Raw genomic sequence first — 17,654 nt, forward strand, 5'->3', positions numbered from 1 at the left:
CTGGTAGGTTTATGATCCCTGCCGTGGTAGTGCCCTTTCCTTGGAAGGCACCAGCCCTTGAAGACAATGTTAACCTAGGTCTGGCACAGCAGGGTACAGAGGAGAAAAGGCTGTAGAAGACATGTTACCGGGGCCAGGTGCAAACAGGTTTGCGCTATTTATTTGTCTTCACCGTGGTACAAGAGTGCTATTAATGACAGGTAGTAGTTACTGCCCGAGTTCTTTGACCCTCCCCCGCCCGAAACCCTGTGCCTCCTTCTCTCCGGCTGGAGAATCTGCCCTCCGCAGAGGGCGGGTCGGTGGAAGTCGCCCGCCCACCGCGTCTCGCAGTAGCTACACACACTTCCGCCCGCACGAGTCCTTCCGGGGCGGAGGTCACCATGGCGGCGGCCTTGGCTCGGCTCGGACTGCGAGCTGTCAAGCAGGTTCGGGTTCAATTCTGCCCCTTCGAGAAGAATGTGGAGTCTACGAGGTACGAAGGGGAGGGAGTGCGGGCGCGAAGGGGCGCGCCTTCCTCCCGCCGGGGGTCTGGCTCCCTCGGCTCGGCGCTCACGTCGTTTTCTCCCCGCAGGACCTTCCTGCAGGCGGTGAGCAGCGAGAAGGTCCGCTGCACCAACCTCAACTGCTCGGTGATTGCGGACGTGAGGCACGACGGCTCCGAGCCCTGCGTGGACGTGCTGTTCGGTGCGCCGGGTGGGGAGTCGGGCGGGATTCCCGCGCCCTCAGCCCCGGCCCCGCTGCCCTCCCAGTTCCTTACTCGTCTGCTTCTTCCTCAGGAGATGGGCATCGCCTGATTATGCGCGGCGCTCACCTCACCGCCCAGGAGATGCTCACTGCCTTCGCCTCCCACATCCAGGCCAGGGGCGCGGCGGGGAGCGGGGACAAGCCCAGCGCCAGTACCGGGCGCTGACAGCGCGGAAGAGACCTCCAACAAGCAGATTTTAATCTGAGACTGCTAAGGACACTTATCTAAGAAGAACTTAATTACTCAAATCACTATCTGGAGGGCCGCGGAGCGCCGAAAAAATTAAGGCCTGTGACTACAAATCCAACCAGTGTTTCTGGGTCGAGAGAAGTTGGGGAGGGGCCTGGACAAACTTGAATTTATTTTGCTTTCTTAGCTTTATCACTGTGTAACCCTTTTGAGTTTGGCTTTTCCCACCACTGCTCAAGGCACCTCTTATTTCCGTTGCTGTTTTCTCAGTCCTCGTCTTTCCATCTTAGAGGCAGCTGCCACGCTAATTCACTCCGTTGTGGAACTTCTTTTCCTCCTGGGTCCTTTTTCTTCTCTTAACCATAAAAGTGTACTACTCTCTTTTTTCTCTTCTCTATTTTTAGAGCATCTCATCTTCTCTCATAACCTCTTGGGTTAAACTCTGCATTTCTGTTTGGCTCTAATCTCAAATTGCTCCTAATTCCACCAACACTCTTGGTCCAAAAAAGAACTGATAATCTTACATACTTTGTACTGTTGACCCTTGAACAACGGTGGTTTGAACTGCACAAGTCCTCTTATAGGCCTGTTTTTACAATAAACATGCACTACAGTACTACATGATCGTTGGTTCTTTGAATCTTGGTTGTGGAACCATCGATGCTGACTGTAAAGTTACCCCCCCCCCCCATTCTCAACTCTGTGGAAGGGTTGGGCCCCTTATCCTCACCCCCACCCCCATTGTTTAAGGTTCAACTATAGTTGCTTCCTCCCTTGATTTCCTCATTACTTTTTAAAAGACACTTCATCTGTTCAGCTGTTTGAGCTGGAAACCACAGTATTATCACTGGTTGTGTCGTCTTCCTTTCCCTGCATATTCAGTGAGTAAGTTCAGAATGTTCTGTCTTAAACGAAAACTCCTGAAATTTCTCTCCATTCCCATTCATTCTCCTGTATTATTGTTGTATTCTCCCACCTGGTCTCCTTTTTTCTAACCACTTCTATCTTTCCAAAGCTTATTGCTGATATTATGTCTTACTACCACTTGTTTCAGAGAATATTGCCTAAGTGTTTCTCATACCAGGTTAGCACCCTTACTGTTGACCACGAAATCATTTTAGGGGGTTAAATCAGCCTTTAAAAACAAAGTAAAATAGAATAAAAAGTATCAGATTGCATGGCACATGGAATGGGAAGTATTCTTTAAGCAACCCAAGGGTTTGTTTGTTTGTTTTTGCTGTTTTTTAGAGCCGAATATGTGGGATAAGTAAGCTCTCAGGCTAGGGGTTGAATTGGAGCTAGAGTTGCCGGCCTATGCCACAGCCACACCAGAACTGAGCTGCGTCTGCAACCTACACCATAGCTCACAGCAACGCTGGATCCTTAACCCACTGAGCAAGGCCAGGGATCGAACCTGAATCCTCATGGATACTAATCAGGTTTGTTACTGCTGAACCACAATGGGAACTCCTAAGCAATCCAAGGTTTTTTTTTTTGGTTTTTTTTTTTTTTTTTTTTTTTTTTTTTTTGGTCTTTTTAAGGCTGCACCTGCAGCATATGGAGGTTCCCAGGCCAGAGGTTGAATAGGAGCTATATTCACTGGCCTATGCCAGAGCTCATGGCAATGCCGGATCCTTAACCCACTGAGCGATGCCAGAGATGGAACTTGCATCATCATGGATACAAGTCAGATTCATTTCTGCTGAGCCACAACAGGAACTCCCCCAAGTTTTAAGCATATAATTATGGTTATATCCTTAAATATATATTACATAAAGTATGTGTGTATGTGTCTATCTGTATGTATCTGGTTGCAGTATAGAGTTATTTCTTATCATGAATTGTAGGGAAAAATTGATTGTCACAGATTTAAAGCAAAACTTCACAATGTTCAGGTAGGCAATCAAGAATTTCTAGGCGTTCCCGTCGTGGCGCAGTGGTTAACGAATCCGACTAGGAACCATGAGGTTGCAGGTTCGGTCCCTGCCCTTGCTCAGTGGGTTAATGATCTGGCGTTGCCGTGAGCTGTGGTGTAGGTTGCAGACGCGGCTCGGATCCCGCGTTGATGTGGCTTTGGAGTAGGCCAGAGGCTACGGCTCCGATTCGACCCCTAGCCTGGGAACCTCCATATGCCGTGGGAGTGCCCCTAGAAATGGCAAAAAGACAAAAAAAAAAAAAAAGAATTTCTAGACACTGGCTTCTGTGCACTTTGCCAAATACATTTCCTCCTACTGCATCACTGAACTGCTTCTCTGCTTAAAAGAATGAAAACTGCTGTGGCTGTGGTGTAAGCTGGCAGCTGCAACTCCAATTCAACCCCTCACCTGGGAACTTGCATATGCTACTGATGTGGCCCTAAAAAAAGACCAAAAAAAAAAAAAGAAAGAAAATGATCAGGAGACAGTAGAGTATAGTGAAAAACCAGAATGAAGGAGATCCCTGGTGGCCTAGCAGTTAAGGATTCAGTGTTGTCACTACTGTGACTCGAGTTTGATCCCTGGCCTGGGAACTTCTGCATGCCACAGCCATGACAAAATAAATAAATAAATAAATAAAATACTTGGGGTTGAAATCCTAGCTTTTCCCTTAAATAGGTATATAACTTTGAACACATTACTTAGTCTCTCAAGGCCTGTTTCCTCATTTGTAAAATGGAGATAATAGTACCTACCTCATAGGACTGTTGAGAGGATTGAATGAACTACCTAGAACCCTGGGTGAGCATAATGAGTGTTAGTATCTAAGATCCCTTATGCTATAGACAAAAGGATTCTGACAACCTAGATTTGAGTTCCCTGGGTATAGGCTTAACCGGCTTTTATCTCTGGCTAGACTTAACCACTCTCCTCATCTGTAAAAATAGGGATGGTTCAAACATTGCTGTAAACATGGATTGAGTGCTGGCACTGTGCTTCTGGAATGTGAACTTGAGCTGTTTTCTCTGTGTCCCCAGCACCTTGCATAGTGCCTAATACAGAGCGTGCAAATATTTAGTATCAACCTTGTGACTATAACGGATTATCACTGAGATAAAGATAAATGATGAAACTCAGGTGTGTACTAAGTGCTACAATATAGATGTGGACCAGGTGCAATGGTAGCAAGAAAGACAGGACCAAACATTGGGTTTGGTCAGAAGGTGATTTTTAAATGAGAAAAAGCCTACAAGGGGAGTTCCTGTTGTGGCTCAGGGGAAATGAATCTGACTAGTGTCCATGAGGACAAAGGTTCCACCTGTGGCCTTGCTCAGTGGGTTAAGGATCCGTCATTGCTGTGAGCTGTAGTATAGGCTGGTAGCTATAGCTCCAATTGAACCCCTAGGATGGGAACTTCCGTATGCCGTGGGTACAGCCCTAAAAAGACAAAACAAAACAAAAGTCTACCAGTGGAAAGTGGGGCTAGAAATCAGATTATAGAAGAAGCAGGCACGCGGCATGAAGTGTTAATTTTATATAATTAGAGTTTGATGGGAGGCATGATAGTAGCTAGAAGAGCATAAAGGTGTAGAGTAGGGTTTTTTAAGAGGATGAGAGGAATTTGTATTTTATGAAACATATTTTTTGGCCACCCTTCAGCATATGAGTTTCCAGGCCAAGGATCGGATGGGAGGTGCAGTTGCAACCTGTGCCACAGCTGTGGCAACTCAGGATCCTTTAATTCACTGTCCCAGGCCAGGGGTTAAGTCAGCGTCCTGGCATTGAAGAGGCACTGCTGATTTCAATGCGCCACAGCAGGAATTCCTGAAAATACCTTTTATGTTGAACTGTTGGTGAGAAATAAGTAACTATGAATCTGAGTTGCATCTATGAACCACCATCAAATGTAATGTTGAGGAGTTCCCATCATGGAGCAGTGGTTAACAAATCCGATGAGTAACCATGAGGTTTCAGGTTTGATCCCTGGCCTTGCTCAGTGAGTTAAGGATCCAGCATTGCTGTGAGCTGTGGTGTAGGTCGCAGGCTCCGCTCGGATCCCACGTTGCTGTGGCTCTGACATAGGCCGGTGGCTACAGCTCTGATTACACCCCTAGCCTGGGAACCTCCACATGCTGCCGGTGCAGCCCTAGAAAAGGCAGAGACAAAAAAAAAAAAGTAATGTTGACACTTCTTGGCCAGTGTGAGGTGCAGACGCTGCCTCCTTGCTACCTCCTTCCTACAGCCTTCCCTGACCTGGATATAAAATTACCTTTGCTTCCTGGGTTGTAGAAAAGGGGGTGGGGGTGGGGAGTACATGCATCACCACTATGGTCCTTTTAGGGTTCATCTAGATAATGAATTCTAGACTGTGTGGAGATACTACCTATCTAAAGTCACAGGGACGCTTAGAGACACTGCTGGAACAGTTCTTAGGCTTCCTCCTGGGAACACTCCATTAGGCAAGAAGGCATGGGTGTGGACTATATGATGCAGCCTGATTCAGTTATAGCTAAGCTCCAAGCTAAACACTTCCTAGCTCTGTGGCCAGGGCCAAGTTACTCGAACTTTTTTTTTTTTTTTGTCTTTTTGCCTTTTCGAGGGCCACTTCCTGCGGCATATTTCCCAGGCTAGGGGTCGAATCGGAGCTGTAGTCACCGGCCTACGCCAGAGCCACAGCAACTCAGGATCCAAGAGCCGTGTCTGCAACCTATACCACAGCTCAAGGCAACGGCGGATCCTTAACCCACTGAGCAAGGCCAGGGATTGAACCCGCAACCTCATGGTTCCTAGTCGGATTCGTTAACCACTGCGCCACGACGGGAACTCCACTTGAACTTTCTAAGCCAGTTTTCTGCCACCTTAGAGGGGTGATGTGGGGAGCAGTTAAATGTTTTTGTTTTGTTTTTAAGGCTGCAACTGTGGCAGATGTAAATTCCTAGGCTAGGGCTTGAATCAGAGCTGCAGCTGCAGAAGTACACCACAGCCACATCAACACCCATCCAAGACGCATCTGGGACCTACTGGGCGCCAGACGCTTAACCCACTGATTGAGGCCAAGGATCGAACCCGCATCCTCTCATGCCAGGTTCTTAACCCACTGAGCCATAAGGGAAACTCCCAAGGTGTTTCGTTTTTGTTTTTGTAGGAACAGTTAAATGTAAAACACTCAGGATAGCGTCTCAGGCTCTTAATATACAGTCGTTATTAAAAGAAAAAAAAAAAGAAATGCGAGATTGGTTTTTCCTACTAGCCTGTGAACTCCATGACAACGCCAGATAATCGCCCATCAGTGAATGCGGCCCAGCGGGCCCACTCTGGGGACGGCAGTTCCGGGCTGTGGGGCTCAGCCTGACGTGGCGGGGCGGGACTTCCGGCGAGAGAAGGAAGCGGAGCGGGAGGCGCCGGCCGGCAGGTGCGGCTGACAGATCAGTGGTCGCCCGGCGCGGCGCGGGAGCGGAGGCGAGGCAGGACCCCGGCTCCGTTGCCGCCTCTCTGGGCGCCCTCGACCCTGACCTCCGTGCCAGGATGGCTCGGGGCGAGAGGCGGCGCCGCGGAGCGCCGGCGGACGGAGCGCGGACCGCTGAGAGGGCGGCTCGAGGCGGCCCCGCGCGACGGGATGGCCGAGGCGGCAGCGCCCGCGGCGCGGTTCGGGGGGTGGCTCTGGCGGTCCTGGTCCTATCTCTGGTTCTGGGCCTGTCGGGATCCTGGCTGCTGGCTTGGCACCGTGTGCGGCGGGCGGTCACGCTGCACTCCGCGTCCCCGGCGCTGCCTCCCGACTCTTCCAGCCCTTCTGTAGCCCCGGACCTCTTCTGGGGGACCTACCGCCCTCACGTCTACTTCGGCATGAAGACCCGCAGCCCGCAGCCCCTCCTCACCGGTAACCTGGACCTGGGGCGGGCAGGCACGCGGGCACTTAATCTGGGCGCCCCAGCTTCGCGCCAGAGCCAGGGTGGTGAGAAGCGGATCAGGAGACTTACGAAGAGGGATAACCCTGGAGTTCTCAGCGACCCAGAGGGATAGGTCCTCTGCATGCTCTTTGACTTACGTGGCCCTTCTACCCCCAGGACTGATGTGGGCGCAGCAAGGCACCACCCCAGGGACCCCTAAGCTCAGGCACACGTGTGAGCAGGGGGACGGCGTGGGTCCCTATGGCTGGGAGTTCCACGACGGTGTCTCCTTCGGGCGGCAACACATCCAGGATGGGGCCTTAAGGCTCACCACTGAGTTCGTCAAGAGGCCTGGGGGTCAGCACGGAGGGGACTGGAGCTGGAGAGTGACTGTAGAGCCTCAGGTCAGGGCCCGCAGGACACCCTTCCCCCAACCCAGCCTCCCTCCACCCTTCCTTTGCTGCCAGCAAAAACGGGATAAAGTGGGGGTTAATAGCAGGGGCCCTGAGTCCTGCTGCCTGATTTGAATCTGCTGCCTGTATGACCATCTCTTGTTACTGTCTCTAAGCCTTGGTTTTCTTGTCTGTAAAATGGAAACCAAAAAAGCACCTAACTCCCAGGATTGTAAGAATTAAAGGAAATGACATGCAGAGTTTTCAGCATAGTCCATGGCACAAAAGTACTATTATTTCCCAGAGAACCCTGTGCAAAGCTTTCTCTCATCCCCCTGGTGCTCACCCTCAGTGACTCTCAACACTGCCAAATGTTACATTGTTTACTAGCTTGCTTTTGCCTGGTGTCCCTTTCCCTTACTAAGGCTGATTCTCAGGGGCGAGACTGCTCACCTAATGCTGTGTTTTCTATCCTCCTTGGTCACCCAGGCCTCAGGTACGTCTGCCCTCCCTTTGGTGTCCCTGTTCTTCTATGTGGTAACAGATGGCAAGGAAGTCCTAGTGCCAGAGGTTGGGGCCAAGGGGCAGTTGAAGTTCATCAGTGGGCACACCAGTGAGCTTGGTGACTTCCGCTTTACACTTCTGGCACCAACCAGTCCAGGGGATACCACCCCCAAGTATGGCAGGTAAGTGGGGGAAGAGAGGGTGGGGTGGTGGTAAGGGTGGAATGGATGCTGACTTAGCCTGATTTCTATCACCCCCACTCTGTCCTCTTTCCACCAGTTATTTCCCTTCTCACCAGCCTCCATGTTCCCTGCATTGCCAAGACCTTCCTGTCCCGACTCCTGACCACCTCCTGTTTCTTTACAGCCCCCACACTACTTCCTCCTGAGTAATATTTCCTATTTATTTTTTTCCTTTTAAGCTACAATGTCTTCTGGTCCTCCAACCCAGGACTCCCCTTGCTGACAGAGATGGTGAAGAGTCGTCTAAATAGCTGGTTTCAGCATCGGCCCCCAGGGGCCTCCCCTGAACGCTACCTTGGCTTGCCAGGATCTCTGAAGTGGGAGGACAGAGGCCCAAGTGGGCAACGACAGGGACAAGGGCAATTCTTGATACAACAGGTGACACTGAAAGTCCCCTTTTCCGTGGAGTTCGTGTTTGAATCAGGCAGTGCCCGGGCAGGAGGAAGTCAAGCCTTGGAGCAGCTGGCAGGCAGTCTGCTGACCCAGGCCCTGGAAAGCCATGCTGAAACCTTTAGAAAGCGCTTTGAGAAGACCTTCCGGCTAAAGGAGAAGGGCCTGAGCCCTGAGGAGCAGGCTTTGGGCCAGGCTGCCCTCAGTGGCCTTCTTGGTGGTATTGGCTACTTCTATGGACAGGGTCTGGTGTTGCCAGACGTGGGGGTTGCAGGGTCTGAGCAGAAGGTGGACCCAGTCCTCTTTCCACCTGTCCCTCTCTTCACAGCAGTGCCCTCCCGGTCATTCTTCCCGCGAGGCTTCCTCTGGGATGAGGGCTTTCACCAGCTGGTGGTCCAGCGGTGGGATCCCAGACTCACCCGGGAGGCCCTAGGCCACTGGCTGGGGCTGCTCAATGCTGACGGTTGGATTGGGCGGGAGCAGATACTGGGGGATGAGGCCCGAGCCCGGGTGCCCCCAGAGTTCCTGGTGCAACGGACCGCCCATGCCAACCCCCCAACCCTGCTTTTGCCTGTAGCCCACATGCTGGAGGGTGGTGACCCTGCCGACCTTGCCTTCCTTCGCAGGGCCTTCCCCCGCCTGCATGCCTGGTTCTCCTGGCTTCATCAGAGCCAGGCAGGGCTGGTACCACTCTCTTACCGCTGGCGGGGCCGGGACCCAGCCTTGCCAACCTTACTGAACCCCAAGACGCTGCCTTCAGGGCTGGATGACTATCCCCGGGCTTCACACCCTTCAGCTACTGAGCGGCACCTGGACCTGCGATGCTGGGTGGCACTGGGTGCCCGTGTGTTGATGCGGCTGGCAGAGCAGCTGGGAGAGGCTGAGGCAGCTGCAGAGCTGGGCCCGTTGGCTGTCTCACTGGAAGCTGAAGAGAGCCTGGATGAGCTGCACTGGGCTCCAGAGCTAGGAGTCTTTGCAGACTTTGGGAACCACACAAAAGCAGTGCAGCTGAAGCCTCGGCCTCCCCAGGGGATGGTGCGAGTGGTGGGCCGGCCCCACCCTCACTTACAATATGTGGATGCCTTGGGCTATGTCAGCCTTTTTCCCTTTCTGCTGCGGCTGCTGGACCCCAACTCATCCCGCCTTGGGCCCCTGCTGGACGTTCTAGCTGACAGCCGTCATCTCTGGAGCCCCTTTGGTTTGCGCTCCCTCGCAGCATCCAGCCCCTTTTACAGCCAGCGCAATTCAGAGCATGACCCTCCCTACTGGCGGGGCGCTGTGTGGCTCAATATCAACTACCTGGCCTTGGGGGCCCTTCACCACTATGGGCATCTGGAGGGCCCCTACCAGGCCCGTGCAGCCAAGCTCCATAGAGAGCTGCGTGCCAATCTGGTGGGCAACGTGTGGCGGCAATACCAGGCCACAGGGTTCCTGTGGGAGCAGTACAGTGACCGGGATGGGCGGGGCATGGGCTGCCGCCCCTTCCAGGGCTGGACCAGCCTTGTCCTACTGGCCATGGCTGAAGACTACTGAAGTGGGAGGATGGGAGGGGAGCCAGACCCCTTGTTCCTCTCTGGACTAGAGGGACACGGTCTCTTGCTTCTGCCCCCAGCCCTCAGATACCAATGCTTCAAACCCTCCTCAGCTCATCTCAGGGGTCTCCTTACTGTCATCCCACATAGCCCTGGGGTGAATGTGAACTTAAGAGTCTATTTTTCTAAATAAATTGGAAAACCATACTCAACTCTATTGCTTTCGCCGGCTTTGCCTCACCAAGAGGTCTTAGCTCAGTCCAGCCCTTCAGAGCCCGTGGAAAAAGTGGCCATTGAGTCCTCCAAATCTAGTCAGGTCAAGTGCAATGCAGCAAGTTGAGCACTAGTCCACCCAAATCCACAAGCAGCTGGTTCACATCTCTTTAATGAGATCAAAGGCTTCTGTGTATGTCTTTGGGGGGTAGAGCTAGCACAGTCCCCCAAACACTGCCCTTCCCCTCAGGACTCCAGCCCTTTCAGATTCCAGGAGGGCAGAAAGAGGCCGAGGAAAACTCAGGGCGTTGGGAACAGGGTTATTTCTGGTGGGCAAGCAACCCACCCACCCTCCCAGAGCTGCTTATGGGATGTCCCCCTCACTGGAAGCCAGCCCCAGGGGAGAGACCTGGGGGATGGGATTTAGGGGCGGTGCACAAGGAGACTGTCCCTCCACGTCTGGTGGGGTGGCACCAGCCCTAGCCTCCTCGGCTGGCTCACCTTCACTGGAGTCAGGACAAGGGCAGAGCTCAATACCTGAGTCACCAGTGAGGCGGCGATAGCGGCAGGAGGGGGGTGTGGGGGCAGGGCTCACCCCTGCCCCAGGCTCACCCTCCTGATGAGGGGGGGTACTCTGGTGGGAGGAAACACCTTCCACATTTGTTCCCTCGCTGTGGGCAGGGCAGCTAGAAGCAGAGGAGGAGCAAGTGCATTCACTGGAAGCTGTCGAGGGGCAGCCTGAGGCTGCAGTGTAAGGAGGCGGTGGTGTGCCGGGGCGGTGAACCACATCCTCATAGGCTGGGGGTTTGAAGGCGCTGAGGAGGCCTGCAGGAAAGAATGGCAGGTTGGCTGGAGGCAACCAGGGGTGGGATGATGGTCTCTTTCCTATTAGGGAAAAGTGTGTCCTGAAATGTTCGAAAAGGGAATGTGGGATGAGTCAGGGTCCTGGCTTGGGAGGGGCCCCTGGAGTGATCCCAGAGCCTCAGGTCACTCACGAAGGTCAAGCAGTGAGCCAGCAGGGGCAGGACCAGCCCCATGGCATGCCCCGTGGTAGGCCAACAAGTTGATCTCACGCTGCCGCTGCTGTTGCTGCAGCCGGAGTTTAGCCCGTCGATGGCGGAAGGCGCAGCAGCAGCTAAAAAGAATGAGGACAGTCCAGAGGAGCCAGAACCCTGCAGGAGGTGAGGAAGAAGAGTCTTAGATACCACCCATGCAGAGAAGCGTCCTTGAAGGCTGAGGTCCAAAGGCAGGTGGGCAGAAGGACCCGAGGAGAGCCCCCTTAGAGACTCACACCATAGCTCATAGTAGTAGGTGCAGCAGCCGGTCTCCCCGCAGCAGTGACCACTCTCACAGAGGTAGGGCTGGTTGTTCACTCCTGGGCACAGCTCTCGAAGCTGGGAGCAAGGAGGCACTTGGAGCCAAGGGAAATTCCAGCCCAAGGCACTGTCCACCCCCACCCCCTACATATACAAACACAATCCCACCCTGTCAATGGAGTAATCTATGGGGCGGGAGACAGTCAAGTGTCAAATATCTGAAGGGCTGCCAGCATAGAAGAGGATTTGGAATAGCAAGAATCAGTCTAGAGAATAAGCTGCAAGTGGTGGACATTCCGAGGGGTAGATTTCAGCTCTGCACATAGGAGACTTTTTTCATACACAAGTCAGACTCCCCAGGGTGTTTGCTGTTAAGGGAGTGTTTTGGCAGAAGTCAGAAGACAGTCTGAGCTATCTTAAAGTCTCAAGACAACGGGTAAAGGGTTTAAGGTAGTTTCCAAAGCTAAAATGTTTTCCTCATTCCCCAAAGTCTGCCAGTCTCCACCCCCAAGAGGGGTTTTTCCACCCTGGGTCTCAGGCTTCCTAGGGTAGGGGGTGGAGGGCAGTGTGAGACCCAGGACAGGGCTCCCAACCAGATGGGAATGCTGTGGATGATAAATGATGGCATCCAGGGCGCGAGTCTGGGCTCCAGCTCTTCTCCAAATTGCTCCCTCAAGAGAAGACGCTGCGGGACTCTGTTGTGACAATAGGCACATAGAAAAACATCACAAATAACTGTTGCAAGACAGAGGGAGCTTCCCTGGGGCCTCCCTATGCCTCTGGTCACTGGAGAGCCACTGCAAACTTCCACTGCAGCCAAGAGATGGGGTTTATGAAGCTGCAGGCAAAGTCAACTGCGTCTATGTTAAAGTTTAGACAAAGAGTGGAAGGGGCATATCTGGGAACTTCACAGTACCTTTGTCTCCGTGAGTTCCTCCCCACCCCACAAAAGGAAGGGACAAGGAAACAGGAAAAAGAAATAAATGGCTGTCGCGATAGGTTTTTGGAGCTGTTGGGATACCTGCTGTTGCGGCACTCGAAGTGCCCCCCAGGCCTCCTCGCTTCCGTTCCCGCCGCTGGCACGAGCCATGCCTCCACCTACAGCCCCCTGAAAACCAAAGCCTCCTCTACTGCCAGCTGCCCCGCCCCTGCCACCTCTGCTGCCACCGCCATGGTCCCTGCCCGGCCCATCTTCTCTGCCGCCACCATCACTCCCCGACCGGAGATTCCATCCAGCGAGAGCTCTGCCAACTAGCACCTAGGTTGTTCCGTCCTACCAATCCGCGTCACCCTTCGACAGACCAGCCAATGGGAACGATCACAGGCTTATCCCTGTGACCAATCTACAGCAGAGCCTCCGCCACTCTCCCAGACGACAAGCGCTTGCACAGACAAAGAGCGGGGTAAGATTCGACCCATGGCCCTGAGTGACAGCGACGACAGCCAATGTGAACAACAGAACCGGCTTTGAGTTATCAGCCAATGAATGGCCGCCTGGGACAGCAAAGTTCCCGCTGATTGGCTTGAGCTCTATTTTCGGGGTGACGCCAAAACCCTGAACACTCCAGGTAATCCCGCTGGAAGAGGCGGGGTCCCAGTAGCCCACCGGGAGTCTGGCTGCTTAGCGGCTACTGTTCCCTGGAGTCCACGCAGGCTCCGATGGGGGCAAGATGTTTGTACAGGGAATTGGCCTGCCCATACCCCGTTCCCCCAATTCTGTACAAGTCAGGGCACCGGATGAAATTTAATACGGTGAGGAAGACACTGAAAACAGGGGACAGAGAAGGCGCAGAGTCCGAGTTGGGTGAAGGCTTTAAGTAGCCAAAAGTGGGGATCCGGGGCCCTCAGGTCCACCCAGCCGCATCTGCAGGTTGATGCGGTAGCACTGAAGGCTGCAGAGTGCTTGGCCGGTGCGGGAGCAGGCGTAGCGTCGCGGATGGGGGCAACCGGGGACAGAGCATCGAGGAGGAGGGCCAGATGGGCATGGCCGCTGAGACACAGGCGCGGGGGCCGGAACGCCAGGTGGGAAGGAAAGGGTGGAACCCTGTGCCCCGCTACTGTAGCGCACCATGGGGGCCGGGGCTGAGGTCCGCCCTCCCCGCCGCTCGCCCCGCGCAGCCCCTCGGCCTCCTCGCCCGCTGGGCGCCGCAGTCTTGGTGAGGCGCTCAATAGTCTGGTTCTTGTGCTCCTCTGCCCGCCGAGCCGCCTGCAGCCTCCTCTTCCGCGCCCGCTCCTCACGCTTCAGCAGCATCTCCTCTGTGAGAGCTGGGGCCGGGCAGCCCCCAGCCACAGGTAGTGACAGCATTGGGGAAGGCTGGCTCCGAGCCTTCTGCAGCAGAGCTCTCTAGGGAGAGCCAGATGAGAGGATGTCAGAATAGGGGGAAGAGAGGTTTTAGCAGGGCAGAGGCAAGAGGGGACATGGAAAGTGGGTCTTGAGAGCAGTCCCCGAGAGAAGGGGTGGCATGAACACCCTCTCCAGGAGCCCTTCATACTGCCTTCTCCCAAGGTCTCCAGACTTTCAGCTTTAGTTCCTTGACTCTACTTGCATTAGTAATGTTACCTACCTGCCCTGCATACCAACACTCTGTAATAGCTCTCGGGAGGCTTTTTTGTTGTTGTTTAAAAAAAAATCTTTTTATCTCAGTGAATAGCATCAACTGGATAAATGCTCAACCCTCAAACTCAGGATTAACACTGATTCCTCTCCTTCCCCCAACAAGTGTCTATTTCCTAAACATCTCCAGAATCCATCTGATTTTTTCCATCTCCACAACTTCATCTTGGTTCAAGCCAACACCACCCCACCTCAACCTGCACCCCAACTCTCTGCACCCGAGGCAAGTGGAAGTTCCTGAACACAGTCAGCAGTTGCAACTGGCGCCACAGCTGCGGAAACAGGATCCTTAACCCACTTGAGTCACATGAGAACTTCCCTATACACCATCTCTTACTTGACTACCTCAACCAGCTTCCTACCTGGTCTTGTTTCTATCCCTTACCACCACTAAGAAACCAAAGTAAACTACTGAACTATAAATCAAACATTTCACTTCTATACAAATAATCCTTTCATGGTAGTCACAACTTAGTGGTATCCTTGACCACTATTCCACTCTGAGCCACTGCCCTTGCAGGTCTCCCTGCCTGGAAAGCTCCTCTGGTATTAGAAATGTTATCTCTTAAGAGAGATCTTCCAACACTACTACCCTCTCTAATGTTGTTTCTTTTCTACTATTTTCTATTTCATCACCCTATTTTCATTATAACCCTTACAGTTTTTTTTTTGTCTTTTTGCCTTTTCTAGGGCCACTCCAGCAGCATATGGAGGTTCCCAGGCTAGGGGTCGAATTGGAGCTGTAGCTGCCGGCCTACACCAGAGCCGCAGCAATGCGGGATCCGAGCTGCCTCTGTGACCTACACCACAGCTTAGGGCAATGCTGGATCCTTAACCCACTGAGCAAGGCCAGGGATCGAACCTGCAACCTCATGGTTCCTAGTCAGATTCGTTAACCACTGAGCCACGATGGGAACTCCAGCCCTTATAGCTTTTTGAAATTACTTATTTACTGTTTACTTTTTTTTTGTCTTTTGTTGTTGTTGTTGCTATTTCTTGGGCCGCACCCGCGGCATATGGAGGTTCCCAGGCTAGGGGTCGAATTGGAGCTGTAGCCACCGGCCTACGCCAGAGCCACAGCAACGCGGGGTCCAAGCCGCGTCTGCAACCTACACCACAGCTCACGGCAACGCCGGATCCTTAACCCACTGAGCAAGGGCGGGGATCGAACCTGCAACCTCATGGTTCCTAGTGGGATTCGTTAACCACTGCGCCACAACGGGAACTCCTACTGTTTACTTATTTACACCAACACAGACACATGCACAAGTACCAGTTCCATGAGAACAGAAATCTTGTCTGTCCTTCCACTGCTGTTATTCTTGCTGCCTAGCAAAGTTCTTGGAACACAGAAAGTTCTCCATGTGTATTTGGTAATTGAATAAAGAATGAACCAACTTACCTGTCGGGCAGTGAGCAGCCGTTCATTGATTTCCTTCTTGAGATCTCCATTGTCATCAAGCTCCCCCTTCTCCAAAGCATCCAACCACCTCTGTTCCTCCTCTTCCTCCTGACCCCCTAGGCCCCCGGACAGGTCCCGAAGTGGGGAGGGGGACAGATTACTGTCTTCATCTGGAAAGGAAAGGTGGAGAGCTAAAGTAGAATTGTTCAGATGGGGAACCCAATTCGGCCAAGTTAGTACTGGGACACTCAAAATCCTCACCTTCCTCAGAACAAACCTCCTTCCCTTAACCAGATATAATGAGAAACCCAATTTTTCCACCTCCAAATCCTTCTCACCCAGCCAGGCACGGTACTGCTCAAGGGGAACACCTTCCATAGGTTCCTCTTCGTTGTCCACAACCATAAGGGGAGAAGGTGAGCGAGGACCCTCAGGGATCACAGTGAAGGTAGGAACACTGCAGAGAAGCAACAACTCTGTAAGCTGAGCAATTAATTGTCTCCGCCTGCTCAGTCCGTCCAGCCTTCCCTACACCCTTTTGGGTTCTTGCTCCATTAATCTGGGCCCTGAAGTCACAGTGTCCATTCTCTGTCTACTAGAAAGCCCAGCCAGCGTCTCCTATCTCTACCTGTTTCTAAAGTCCCCCAGGTAAAACCTTGCTTTCTTGATCTCACCTCTTGGTGCCCAGGACCTGCCCGCCCAGCTTGATTTTGAGTTTGAGCTGGGGCTTAGCAGGAGACGGCTGCGTGGGCCCAGCCTCCTCTTCCTGGTAGTGTTTCTTCTTGTGCTTCTTCTTGTGCTTCTTGTGCTTTTTCTTGTGCACTCCGTGGCCGTGGGCACCTGCCAGACTCAACTCCAGGGCTTCCCCTGCAGAAGGAGAGCCTGTCAACCGTGTATAGCGGGAGCCGGGCAAGGAAAGCGCTGAAGAACCCACTACCCCCAGGGGTCCTACTCTTCCTGCGGTGTTCGTTGTTACCATAACAACGGCCCCGCCTTTCTCCTTCCCACCTGTAGCGAGGCGCCCAGACATCTCCGAGAAGCAAGAAAGAGATTCCTTTTCTGCGAAGGCCTAAGCTGCTTTATCGACCCGCTCTTACCCGGCTCATGGGCCTCCATAGCCCCAGAGGTGCTCCCGCGCCGCCACAGCTTGCTCATGGGGCCCTGCGAGGAAAGGGGGCTGGAAATAGTCCGAACACATGCAGACACACCTTTTCCGCCCCGCGGAATAACTTAACTCCAGTAAAAAAAAAAATCGGCTACTTCCGGTGCGTAGCAACCATGCTTGTGCGGGGCACGCTTTGAGGCTAAAATTCTCCGGGAGAAACAACAGTCCTTCCAGCAAAAGTTCCGGTATCTCTGAGGGCCGGACCGCTCGAACTGGCGGAGCTGTCAGCTGGCTGCGCATCGCCACAATTAAGATCAGAACTCAGCGCGGGCGATTCAATTATTGTTACACTCAAGCCTGATGAACGTATGTTCCGGACTAAATTCGGATCCAGGTTATGAGAATACAAAGATGAGTATGAGCACTTCTCTCTGCCTTGAAGGAATGTGCAGTTTGGAGGAGTACGTAAGATAACGATATTGAGGGCAAAATGGCAGAAAGCCTTAACAGTACAAGTGCCCCAAAGCAGGGCAAATGGTTTTTAAGCCTAAATTTTCATCGGTAGAGAAATGGTTAAATGAATTATGGTGCCTCAGTCCAATCTAGAACAGCCTGTTGCTAACAAAAGCTAAAAACTGGTAAGTAATTGATAAGATCGACATGGAAATTAGATCTTAGTGGATAATAGTATTGGAAACAATCTAAGTGTGCCTCTACTGAAATACCAAAAAAAAAAAAAAAAAATCACGGATTTGATACAGCTATACAATGGGAAGCTATGTTGCTATAAAAAGAAATGAAACTCCAGAAGGCTACTCAAGGAACTGGTGACAGCAATTCCAATGGATGGTTGAGGGCAAAGGGAAATTTATTCTTCATAAAATACCCTTTCGTGCCTACTGAAGTTTGTATAAAACATGTGTATGCTTTACTTAGTTAAAAAAAAAAAAAAAAAAAAAGGAAACAGGAGTTCCCGTCGTGGCGCAGTGGTTAACGAACCCGACTAGGAACCATGAGGTTGCGGGTTCGATCCCTGGCCTTGCTCAGTGGGTTAAGGATCCAGCATTGCCCTAAGCTGTGGTGTAGGTCACAGAGGCAGCTCGGATCCCGCATTGCTGCGGCTCTGGTGTAGGCTGCTGGCTATAGCTCCGATTCGACCCCTAGCCTGGGAACCTCCATATGCCGAGGGAGCTGCCCAAGAAACAGC

At 52.6% G+C, this 17,654-nt stretch overlaps 4 protein-coding genes across 6 annotated transcripts; 2 read left to right on the forward strand and 2 right to left on the reverse strand.

Annotated features, from left to right (window-relative positions):
* The first annotated feature begins 62 nt into the window (after nucleotides 1-62).
* Nucleotides 63-1,553, forward strand: MRPL53 (mitochondrial ribosomal protein L53). The gene is made up of 3 exons (XM_047781711.1): nucleotides 63-472; nucleotides 572-684; nucleotides 777-1,553. Exons 1-3 carry the CDS (start codon nucleotides 381-383, stop codon nucleotides 908-910), a joined length of 339 nt encoding a protein of 112 aa, XP_047637667.1. The 5' UTR covers nucleotides 63-380; the 3' UTR covers nucleotides 911-1,553.
* Nucleotides 1,554-6,222: 4,669 nt separating this feature from the next.
* Nucleotides 6,223-10,004, forward strand: MOGS (mannosyl-oligosaccharide glucosidase). The gene is made up of 4 exons (XM_047781712.1): nucleotides 6,223-6,727; nucleotides 6,915-7,141; nucleotides 7,619-7,815; nucleotides 8,055-10,004. The coding sequence occupies exons 1-4, from the start codon at nucleotides 6,376-6,378 to the stop codon at nucleotides 9,796-9,798; spliced, it is 2,520 nt and encodes an 839-aa protein (XP_047637668.1). The 5' UTR covers nucleotides 6,223-6,375; the 3' UTR covers nucleotides 9,799-10,004.
* Nucleotides 10,005-10,166: 162 nt separating this feature from the next.
* WBP1 (WW domain binding protein 1) lies at nucleotides 10,167-12,943 on the reverse strand. 2 transcript variants are annotated; one of them, XM_047781715.1, is made up of 5 exons: nucleotides 12,348-12,943; nucleotides 11,920-12,021; nucleotides 11,302-11,404; nucleotides 11,006-11,182; nucleotides 10,167-10,835 (listed from the first exon to the last, which is right to left on the reverse strand). In XM_047781715.1, exons 1-5 carry the CDS (start codon nucleotides 12,414-12,416, stop codon nucleotides 10,375-10,377), a joined length of 912 nt encoding a protein of 303 aa, XP_047637671.1. In that variant the 5' UTR covers nucleotides 12,417-12,943; the 3' UTR covers nucleotides 10,167-10,374. The 2 variants fall into 2 exon arrangements, with proteins under 2 accessions (XP_047637671.1, XP_047637672.1); XM_047781716.1 differs by lacking the exon at nucleotides 11,920-12,021.
* Nucleotides 12,944-13,051: 108 nt separating this feature from the next.
* On the reverse strand, nucleotides 13,052-16,588 carry INO80B (INO80 complex subunit B). Of its 2 annotated transcripts, XM_047781714.1 has the most exons (5): nucleotides 16,440-16,588; nucleotides 16,017-16,209; nucleotides 15,681-15,799; nucleotides 15,343-15,512; nucleotides 13,052-13,670 (listed from the first exon to the last, which is right to left on the reverse strand). In XM_047781714.1, exons 1-5 carry the CDS (start codon nucleotides 16,495-16,497, stop codon nucleotides 13,140-13,142), a joined length of 1,071 nt encoding a protein of 356 aa, XP_047637670.1. In that variant the 5' UTR covers nucleotides 16,498-16,588; the 3' UTR covers nucleotides 13,052-13,139. The 2 variants fall into 2 exon arrangements, with proteins under 2 accessions (XP_047637670.1, XP_047637669.1); XM_047781713.1 differs by lacking the exon at nucleotides 16,440-16,588 and having other exon boundaries at nucleotides 16,017-16,387.
* Between the last annotated feature and the right edge of the window lie 1,066 nt (nucleotides 16,589-17,654).

The sequence above is a fragment of the Phacochoerus africanus genome, chromosome 5 (assembly GCF_016906955.1).
Source record: "Phacochoerus africanus isolate WHEZ1 chromosome 5, ROS_Pafr_v1, whole genome shotgun sequence".
NCBI lineage: Eukaryota > Metazoa > Chordata > Mammalia > Artiodactyla > Suidae > Phacochoerus > Phacochoerus africanus.

Coding starts and splice junctions, on each gene's coding strand:
- MRPL53 (XM_047781711.1), top strand. CDS start 381: ATGGCGGCGGCCTTGGCTCGGCTCGGACTGCGAGCTGTCAAGCAGGTT. Junction 473..571: donor AAGAATGTGGAGTCTACGAG/GTACGAAGGGGA, acceptor TTCTCCCCGCAG/GACCTTCCTGCAGGCGGTGA. Junction 685..776: donor CTGCGTGGACGTGCTGTTCG/GTGCGCCGGGTG, acceptor CTTCTTCCTCAG/GAGATGGGCATCGCCTGATT.
- MOGS (XM_047781712.1), top strand. CDS start 6,376: ATGGCTCGGGGCGAGAGGCGGCGCCGCGGAGCGCCGGCGGACGGAGCG. Junction 6,728..6,914: donor CCCGCAGCCCCTCCTCACCG/GTAACCTGGACC, acceptor TTCTACCCCCAG/GACTGATGTGGGCGCAGCAA. Junction 7,816..8,054: donor ACCACCCCCAAGTATGGCAG/GTAAGTGGGGGA, acceptor TTTCCTTTTAAG/CTACAATGTCTTCTGGTCCT.
- WBP1 (XM_047781715.1), bottom strand. CDS start 12,416: ATGGCTCGTGCCAGCGGCGGGAACGGAAGCGAGGAGGCCTGGGGGGCA. Junction 12,022..12,347: donor TTCGAGTGCCGCAACAGCAG/GTATCCCAACAG, acceptor TTGTCACAACAG/AGTCCCGCAGCGTCTTCTCT. Junction 10,836..11,005: donor TGGCTCACTGCTTGACCTTC/GTGAGTGACCTG, acceptor TCTTTCCTGCAG/GCCTCCTCAGCGCCTTCAAA.
- INO80B (XM_047781713.1), bottom strand. CDS start 16,372: ATGTCTGGGCGCCTCGCTACAGGTGGGAAGGAGAAAGGCGGGGCCGTT. Junction 15,800..16,016: donor CAGGTCCTGGGCACCAAGAG/GTGAGATCAAGA, acceptor GCTTCTCTGCAG/TGTTCCTACCTTCACTGTGA. Junction 15,513..15,680: donor GCAGTACCGTGCCTGGCTGG/GTGAGAAGGATT, acceptor TTTCCTTTCCAG/ATGAAGACAGTAATCTGTCC.